Source organism: Eleginops maclovinus, chromosome 23 (assembly GCF_036324505.1).
Source record: "Eleginops maclovinus isolate JMC-PN-2008 ecotype Puerto Natales chromosome 23, JC_Emac_rtc_rv5, whole genome shotgun sequence".
NCBI lineage: Eukaryota > Metazoa > Chordata > Actinopteri > Perciformes > Eleginopidae > Eleginops > Eleginops maclovinus.
Genome location: NC_086371.1, coordinates 23,335,633 through 23,344,921, shown reverse-complemented (window position 1 = coordinate 23,344,921; position 9,289 = coordinate 23,335,633). Strand labels below are relative to the sequence as shown.

Genomic DNA, 9,289 nt, shown 5'->3' with positions numbered 1-9,289 from the left:
TGACTGACATTGAATTCAAATGATGGTACACATTTTACATTGATATTGTGTGAATATTTACATATATTTTTTTTTTCTGCATCTAATTGCAGGAGATGTGATTTCACAGCAGTTTGAGACCTTCTTGTTCAACGAGGCCAAAGCTGTTCACTTCATGTCCTTCAGTCCTCAAGACCAAGGCTCCAGAGTTGATGTGTTTTTATATCAACACATCAGCCCTTCTTACCCTTAGCTCTGGAATTTTTGCAAGAAGTTGCTGCTCTTGTCCCATGGGCAAGCAGAAGTCGAACGGGGGTTTTCAGTCAATAAAGAGGTGGAAACATGCAACCTAGCAGAGGAAACCGTTATTTCACAGAGACTGGTCTGTGACACACCTGTCAGAGTGTATGGCGCAGTGACCAAAGTGCCCCTTACAAAAGAGATGCTGAACTACTGTGCAACATGTACAGAGCTTACCTGGATGAGAAAAAAAGCAAAAGGGAAAGGGGTGAGCAAAAGCTTAAGAGAAAGAATGTTGAAGAGAGCCTTGAAGAGCTGAAGAAGAGGAGAAAATCAATCCAGGATGTTTGCGCGAGTCTCCAAAAGGACGCAGACACCTTTGCTGAGCAAGCGGAGAATTCTGCAGGGACCAAGATGGCAACACTCATCACCAAGTCCAATGTACTGAGGAGACGAGCAAAGGAAAAGCAAGAGCAGTTGCTAGTCCTAAATACTGACATTGAGAAGCAAGCTGCTGAGCTGCGACAAATGAGTGATCCATGAGTGGGCGGTCAAACAATTTTCTGAAAAGAAAATACACTTGTTGCACTTTTCTTTGCACATTTAGTGAACCAGTTGACATGTTAGTTGTCGTGAGTGTTAAATTGTTTCTACAGTGCCCTTTAATGTTCACCCGCTGCACTTTTCTTGAACAAATTGAGATTTTTGTTTTTGTGATTATAGCTCAGTTGTAGTGAGTGAGGTTCCTAATTTAAAAGATTGCGCAATGCGCAAACACTGTCACGCACTTACTAAAGATAGCTAATTTAATAACATGCGCATGTACATTTTGCTAATTTTGCTAATGCCCATGTTTGCTGGTAGGGGTATGTGCACGTTATTAAATTAGCTTTAGTAAGGGCGTGACGGTGTTTGCGCATTGCGCTATCTTTTAAATTGTTGTGTCTCATCAAAGATGTTAATCTTGTCAAGTTTCTTGTTTGGGTCCTCATGCCCCAGGTCTATGGTTGGTCATGTTTTATGTTTTGTTTAGTCATTTTTATCTTGTCTCCCACTTCCTGTTTTGTTTTGGTACTCACCTTCTGCGTCTCGTTCCAGGTCTCTTGACTCCCTGTCACTGCCCTCGTCAGCGTCAGCCCCGCCCCTGATTGTTTCCACCTGTTCCCTGTTACCCGGTGTTTAAATAATCCTGTCTCCCCCTGTCTTGTGCCAGTTCGTCTTGTCCTGTCTGTGAGTCAGTAACCAGCGTACCAGCATTGTGTTTTTTAATCCTCCATGTGAGCGTCTTGAGTTCTTGTTGTTTTTTGTGAATTCTTTTTGGAAATAAAGTATATTTTTTAATACTTTAACTCTGTCTCCTGGGGTCGTGCATTTGAGTCCTACTACCTTGTGTTTAAAGTTTGTGACATAAATTAGGGCCCTGAGTGTTCTGTTGTCTCTACAGTGATGGTGAATGCAGGGGGACATTGGTTTCCGTTGGTCTACTGCCATACCATTTTTTTTTTGTTTTTTGTTAATGCAAAGGCAGTCATGTTGAGTAATGTGCACTGAAAATTTCCCGTTATTCAAATGCAATAACGCTTTTTTTGTATTGGTATTATTTTTTCCTTTTCGAGGTCTTAAAAAGGTCTTAAAAGTCATTAAATTTGTACTTAAAAAATTTGCAGATACCCTGTACTAAATAAAGAAATAACGACTCAATATGTCGACAAACATGTTTAAAAGCTTGGCAGAAAGATTATATTGATGAAAAGGTTTCAAGTCCCCATTTAGCCTACTAGGCTAGCACCACTGACTGACTGACTGACTGACTGACTGACTGAACGAGAACGACTAGAGAGGAATAAACGAGAAGCATTCCTGTCTCTCATTGGATAGTAGACCTACCACCGAAAAAAAGGCTGAGCGCTTTTTTAATGAGAGATTGCGAACAACAGATCGCGACAGGCAGCTAGAGGGTCACAGCGGCTTGGCTGAACCGGGGAGCATAAATTGATTGTTGTTTGTTGTGTTGGTGCCTTGGAGTATTCTTAATGTAACTGTAAACCGTCCAGAAATGCGCTTTCTTCGGTAAGTTAAATTCAAGCACTTTATTTATGTCTGTTTTTATTCAGCTAACATGAGTCAATGTTTAGACTTGGGTTAGCATTTGAGCGAGAGGACGCTACACCTATGCTAACGATGCTATCTGTTGCATCCAAGTTAAAACATAATAGAGAAGTGTTAAATATTAAGAGCTATAATAATGTAGAACAAAATGCTTCTGTGTGAGGTTGGAAAAATAAGTTCATCCTCGTACATTAGATAGTTAGTTGGCTAGAATAGTGTTTAACATTATACATGTTGTTTTCTACCCTTACGTTAGTGTTACAAATGAAAGTGATGAATGTGAACTGCATAAGAAAAATATTTCATGTGGCTGTGTCTTGAAAACTCTTCCAAAGTAACCTTAATAAAAAGGACCCCAACTAAACTTGAGCCTCAAATGTGTGTGATGCGTTCCAACTGTCATGGAGATAAATAAAGGTCCCAATCATTATAATAGCGTTTCCAATTTGACCGCTACATCAGAATCAGTTTTTTTACCAAGTAGGTTTGCACATTCAAGAAATGTGCTTCGGTATACTGTATATGCTGCATACAAAAGCACAATAAAGAAGAACACGTGGTAAAACTACTAATATAAAACTATATAAAAACATTATTTACATAAAAATAATCATTTGAGAAACTGAGTACAGTAAACCCAGTGTCCACACACCGAACCACAGGCGGAGATGTGCCTCATTTGCTGTAACATTAAACGGCTCTTGTTAACTCCCTCCATAAACCTCCTGCCTTCCTCTCTACGATGTCAGGTTGAGTGTTTTTCTGGTCCTTATTCCCCCCCCCCCCCCCCACCCCCCAACATGCCTTCAACTCTGGCCAAATGCTTCCCCAACTGTTGGAGCATATGGCAGTCAGTCCTGAGGAATGACTGTCAATGTGTGTGTCAGCGCGCATGGGACAATTGTTTGTTTGCAAAGACCTAGTGATGTACTTGTTAGCAATTAGCTCCTGTTTCTTCCTGAACACGGAAGTGTGTGTGTGTGTGTGTGTGTGTGTGTGTGTGTGTGTGTGTGTGTGTGTGTGTGTGTGTGTGTGTGTGTGTGTGTGTGTGTGTGTGTGTGTGTGTGTGTGTGTGTTTGTGTTCAGCTCAGGGGACAGCATGCTGTGACTGATGACAACACATCAGATGTGTTATTAGAGAAAGAACAGAGGAAGACAGCGATGGGAAATGGATGGAGGTAAAGACGAAGAGGACACAGTGACCTGCACAGAGGGACACCATGAACTGCGAATGGTTGCTAATAGGATACTTCTATAAATAATTAACTATAATAACAACAATAATGATAATCATTTGCAAATATCTCGATTGCACTACCCGGTGTGCTGTGCAGCCCTGATTACAGGCTGTCGGAGCTGCAGCCTGTGGCATGTACGTACATGTTGTTCTGATGTTTGAATAAGAAGCTCATGATGGTCAGACTTGCAACATTTCTGCAACATGTCAGGTATAATTTAAATTACATTGTTTAGTTTGAGTTTCTGCTCACATTTCTACATTCTCACTCTGTCTCACACACAAACACACACACACACACACACACACACACACACACACACACACACACACACACACACACACACACACACACACACACACACACACACACACACACACACACAAAGTGACGGCAGCAGGCTAACATGCAATTTTGTGTTCACTTTCTTGCCCAAGGAAACAGATTGTTATTTTTAGGGGACTTGTTTGTCAGATTCAGCTCACACCTGCCAATCCATAAAAATGTATCAAAAACAAGGTCATGGAAGACAATGAAATGCAACGACTGGAGGAAACAGTAGTCAGATCTTACCGATATTCATGTCAGATCAATGTATAAAATATGTTTTTCTTTCATTTTATTCCCCCTTATTGCCCTGGAGTGGGGTGGGGGTGGGGGGGGTTAATACAGTGCATTAACATCAGCAAAATGTTGAACTCTCAATAATGCTAACTGTAAATGTGAGAATGTAAAAAATAAACTCAAGTAAGTCTTTTTATTGGGAACTTAATTTAATCTGATCCAAATCATCCTGGAAAAGGTTGCCCTCTCCCCTGGGTCTCTGATTGCCAGCATTTTTATGTTGAGACCTGGCTAGACAAAGCATGTTGATAACTGCGGTAGTGACACCCTCTGTCTTGGACTTGGGCTCTAGACTTTTTCGAGCTCTATCAATTCAAAGAAAGCCTGGTTCTGTCCAACTAGTATTACCTGTGACTGTTATCTACTGGAAAGTACCTTGGAACCTCATAATTAGGATGAACTTGTCAAATGAATAATACACCCTGAAGGTGTGATGAGACGCTTCATCAGTGAGGTAACCTGGGCTCATTGGGTGTTTCGGTTCTTTCAACATCATACACCCTCACACGATTGATGGGACCCCAGCCTGTGTCTCGATACTCTCAGTGATTGCCTTCAGCCCTCGGTCATGGCACCAGTGATAGCACCAGTCTCCAAGGGTTTTTTGGTAGCTTTTAAGAAGGTGTTCCAGAACCACTAGGGCAGGAACGTATTTCACTTTGCCCCAGACGTGTAAGTTGGACTTGGTAGAACCTTGTACAGCATTTGGACCAACAGTGCAGTCTCCCATCAATCAGAGGAAGCCTAGCTGTGTCCAAATGGTTTCTTTGTTCTCCCGTGAGATTTTTTATCTTGATAGACGTTGATGTTTTCTTGAAAGAAATAGATGAACATTATTAACTTCATTGCTCAACAAAATGTTGTATAAAGTGCTGGGACTGTTGTGTAAGGGGTAAAAATGCTACCACCCCCCTCATGGCGGTTCTCAGGGGATTGGACTGTTGGCAGAGTAAACTGTTTTGATCCTCGGTGTATTTGTAGATACAGAAATATAAGGATAAACATAATGCTGCACAATGAAAATAGACTATATCCAACCTTTGTCATTTTCAGGATTTCACACGGTAAACAAATATACTAACAGATAAAGGGAATCCCTTAAAATGCATCAAGAGCTTCTGTTATGCCTTTAGAAATGTGTTTGTTATTCTGCTATCATAGTTTAATGGGATTGGGTTATTTTTGTAACCATGGTAATATAAAAGCAGTGCATGCTGGGAAACAGGAAGTAAATTTGCCATGCTGCAATGTTGCGTGAGCACATCCAGTCATCAGCTCCTCAGTTAAATGCTATTCTTTCTCTCTCTTTCCTAACGCAAAGTCTGTAAGTATTAATGCGTCTTTTAACATTATGTCGTCAAATATTTTGAGTTTGTGAGTGTATTCAGACTGCTAAGACGCTAATTGTGTTGCTAGGCTAAGTTAGTGCTAAAGTTAGCTTTCTGTTTTACCGTTGCTTGCTATTTTTGTTAGCTTGATCATATCTCATCATATACGCTACGTGGCTAGGCTAGCCAAGCTGTGATATTTACACAGATGATATTGTGTTTGGTGTGTTTTATAATACAGTGTAAGAAATGTTTTGTATTCGATGCCCAGGAGTCGATTTAAAAGAAAATAAAGTGAAGCTCCTCTTATAAATTTTAAAAGGAGTATTTAATAAAAGGATGCAGCAGTAGGTTTTTACAAAAGTTTCACAGCTGTGGCTCAATAGCCCGGTACACGCGTCCACAGTCCATTGAATGAGCAGAGCTCATCAGTAGTTACTGTCTGGCGGTCCGGAACAAAAGAGACCTCTATTTCACAATACAAACATCTTGTATAGAACCACCCCTTTCCGGTCATAAAATAAACAACTTCAAAGTAAGACTTGCTCCGTTCTCGTCCTCTCATTGGTTGGTATCGGGGGCTGGATCCTGTTGGCCGGTTGTTGTCACATGGGGTTCTCCAGACTCTTCTATTGGCTGACGTCGTCGGGGGCGGGTCCTCCTATGACGTCACCATCTTGTTAGTGATGTCTTGAAGCTCTCACCTACGATATTCTATTATGCAATCCTTCTGAGGTTTATCAGTTATTAAACACGCAATAGTATCATTGCAGCATCAATGAGTGAGAGGTAGAGGTGGTGTGTTTAGTATATAACTCCATGCATCCTTCTCCCTCTACACTACGGTGGCCCTGAGAGGCCAGGGCGCTGCAAATAAAAAAAACGCTGCAAATAAAAAAGCCACAACGGAAGTGAATTACCGGGGACTATTATTGCCGAAGCACTTGCGTTTTTTTATGCAAGAGAAGAAGGCAGGGGGATCTCCAGGAAACATCTCATGGGTAAGTTTATAATGTTAAAGTTACACCGGATGTACATAATAACGGTTGCTGCCGTATTTATGACTTTAAATGACGTTATTCTGTGTGTGGGAGCAGATCATATTTGTCAGTGGGGAATGTCGTGATTAAGACACACTTGCAATCCATGTTGGGATATTCCTTGTATTAAGCCAGCGTTGAAAGTAGTACTGATTAGTCTTTCCAAATGTGTTAGTGTTATTTAAAAATGTTCATGCCATTGAAGTTCAAAGCAACCTAATGATACTTGATTTGTTGCAGGTCATAATGTATTGTCCTTTTTGTGGACAGCAGTAGCTGGAGATTCAGATGGAGAGTCAGGCACTGATTCAGCAGCTCCGGTAATTGTGGCTCCTAAACATTGTCTATTGTTCACATTTACCCTTGTCTGAAAATATTGTCACACAATTAATGTCTTAAACTACATGACATAATGTGTCACACTGACCCAGAGATCCACGTTTGTGTACATTACAATAGTCTTTTCTTTCTAAATCAGCCCTCTGATAGTCATGATTTAAAATACTTCAAGTTACCTGTCCTATCCCTGTTATGGTTTGTGATTCAGGTCTTATTTTTCTGACTCACAAGAGGGCCCAGGAACATCAGGAGGTGTGCTGGAAACTGCATGCTATAGGTATTATACTTTCCTTTCTATAATTCAAGTATGTTTTATATGAAAACATCAACAATCTAAACTTTTGTATGTCAATTTCTCAGCTAATGTACTCAGCTGTATGCGCCCATTGTAATAGAGGATGAGGATGACTCAGACAGTGAGTGAGTGCAGTCATGACATTCCAGAGGTTACAGTCAGAGAAAAGTTACCATTACTTCAACCGTGGTTGTTATTTTTCCTGATCAAAAATGTGTGCTATGGTGTACCATTTAACATGGTCATATCATCTGATGACAGGGTGGACCAGCAATCACTTTCTGAGATAACTGCAAACCTGGCCCTAGAGATTGACCATCGAGCTGTCAGCAGATTTAACATCTGTCGCTCGAACATCTGGGATGGAGCAGTCAGAGGATTCAAAAGGGTAACATTCTCAGAAAAGAAAGATATCCTGGTGAAATTCTCTGATGATGAAGGGAGGTTCGAGGAAGGTCTCGATACAGGTGGCCCCAAGAGAGAATTCCTCTCCCTTCTCATGAAAGAGCTGAACATACGGCCCATATTTGATGGACCTGTGGAGAGCCGCTACCTGGTCTACACTTCAACAGGTTCTGTTTTGTGTATAATGTTTTAAAAGAAAAAACCCATATTTCAACCATGCAGTGTTTTCAAATATGGAAACTGATTTAATATTTCTTTATTCTGCATTATCTTGGACAGCTATCAGAGAGGATGAGTATCATTTAGCAGGGAAGATGATTGCTGTGTCCATTGTGCATGGTGGACCTGGTCCTAATTTTCTGTCAGAGGATCTGGTCAGCTACATCTCAGGGCAGAGCAGTTTCAAGGCATCTGTGGGAGACATTACAGATGACGAGATAGAGAAAGTCCTACAAGAGGTATGAGGACACTTGATAGAAGGGTGTGAAATTCTACAATAAGTAAAGAGAGAGTTTTGTCCACTTAAACCAATCTTCCAAGATATCCTGGCATTACCATTTTTTATAATTATGTGTCATATTTGAAATGTGTGGGACTCTGTTATCTCTTCTTTTAGATTCAGAATGCACCCTCAGTGGACATCCTTCAGGACTTGATGATACGGAACAGTGCCATGTTGCAGACTGCTGGGTGCTTCAGACATGTCAGGTCATGTGAAGAAAAAAAAATCATTGTAGAGGAGTACCAGAAGTGGTACATCATCCACAGGAACAACACTGCAATTGAAAGGTAGGTTTTTGTATTTCATTGTTGTTGCTAAAATAATTAGGAAAAACGTGTTGCTGTTGTCCCATTTTCTTGCTTACTCACTTCTATATGAGGCACATGTATCTTTGCATGCATCTTTTAATGGTATTTTAGATTCAAGGCTGGACTTGAAAGTTTGCAGTTTCTGACAGCTCTGCAGCAGCATCCGACGGTCCTGACCCCTGCTCTCTGTCATGCTGATGTGAAGCTGTCTGCTACAGAGATAGAAAATCTGTTCCAGCCTGAAATTAGTCAACAGGGAAGCAACAGAAGGGCTCAGGAAGAGAAGGCTATGAGTTACTGGGCAGACTATCTTCTCGATTGTGAAGGTTAGTCAATTTGCTCTTGTCTGATTTTTTATACACACAAATTATGAAACGTTCCGGTGTTGATGTAGATAGTATTTACTGTCAATTGATTCCAATGTTCTCTACTTTTAGAAAATGACAGCTCAGTGACCTTTGAGGAGGTGTTAATGTTCGCTACAGGGGGGCCATGTGTGCCTCCTGCTGGTATGAGTCCTCTGCCACGCCTTCAGTTCCTATGTTCTACAACGTCAACATTCCCAATGGCAAATTCAAAGCCAACATGAACTTTGGCATTAAGAATTCCCCTGGCTTTGGGGGCCTTTAAACAATTAAATAACTTGTGGTTAAAGTTAATGATGCCACACAGTACACAGTCAGTTTTATCAACATGTTTTTACATGGACTTTGTTAGAGTAAAGCTGAATGACTCTTCATTAAATGGTTTGAGAGTGTTTCATTTTAACGTAAGTACTTGTTTGTCTACGTACAGCATATATGTTACACACTCGCTACAAAGATGACAAGGCTGTAGCTGGTTCACGAGATTTTACTCTCAGATCCACTGTGAAAACAGAAA

At 40.8% G+C, this 9,289-nt stretch overlaps 1 protein-coding gene across 3 annotated transcripts; it reads left to right on the top strand.

Moving 5' to 3' along the window:
• The first annotated feature begins 5,433 nt into the window (after positions 1-5,433).
• On the top strand, positions 5,434-9,079 carry LOC134860184 (G2/M phase-specific E3 ubiquitin-protein ligase-like). 3 transcript variants are annotated; one of them, XR_010165200.1, is made up of 9 exons: positions 5,434-5,514; positions 6,419-6,519; positions 6,799-6,878; positions 7,106-7,174; positions 7,454-7,764; positions 7,877-8,055; positions 8,214-8,386; positions 8,557-8,733; positions 8,845-9,079. XR_010165200.1 is itself a non-coding variant. In XM_063877045.1 (9 exons), the coding sequence occupies exons 3-9, from the start codon at positions 6,847-6,849 to the stop codon at positions 8,994-8,996; spliced, it is 1,131 nt and encodes a 376-aa protein (XP_063733115.1). In that variant the 5' UTR covers positions 5,434-5,514; positions 6,419-6,519; positions 6,799-6,846; the 3' UTR covers positions 8,997-9,079. The 3 variants fall into 3 exon arrangements, 1 of the variants encoding a protein (XP_063733115.1); XR_010165201.1 differs by having other exon boundaries at positions 8,547-8,733; XM_063877045.1 differs by having other exon boundaries at positions 8,519-8,733.
• Positions 9,080-9,289: the final 210 nt, after the last annotated feature.

What these genes read in the sequence shown, in the direction of transcription:
- LOC134860184 (XM_063877045.1), top strand. Translation starts at nt 6,847, where the DNA reads ATGGAGAGTCAGGCACTGATTCAGCAGCTCCG. An exon ending in GCACTGATTCAGCAGCTCCG is followed by an intron (nt 6,879 to 7,105) that starts GTAATTGTGGCT and finishes TTTGTGATTCAG; the next exon opens with GTCTTATTTTTCTGACTCAC. An exon ending in AACAACACTGCAATTGAAAG is followed by an intron (nt 8,387 to 8,518) that starts GTAGGTTTTTGT and finishes ATGGTATTTTAG; the next exon opens with ATTCAAGGCTGGACTTGAAA.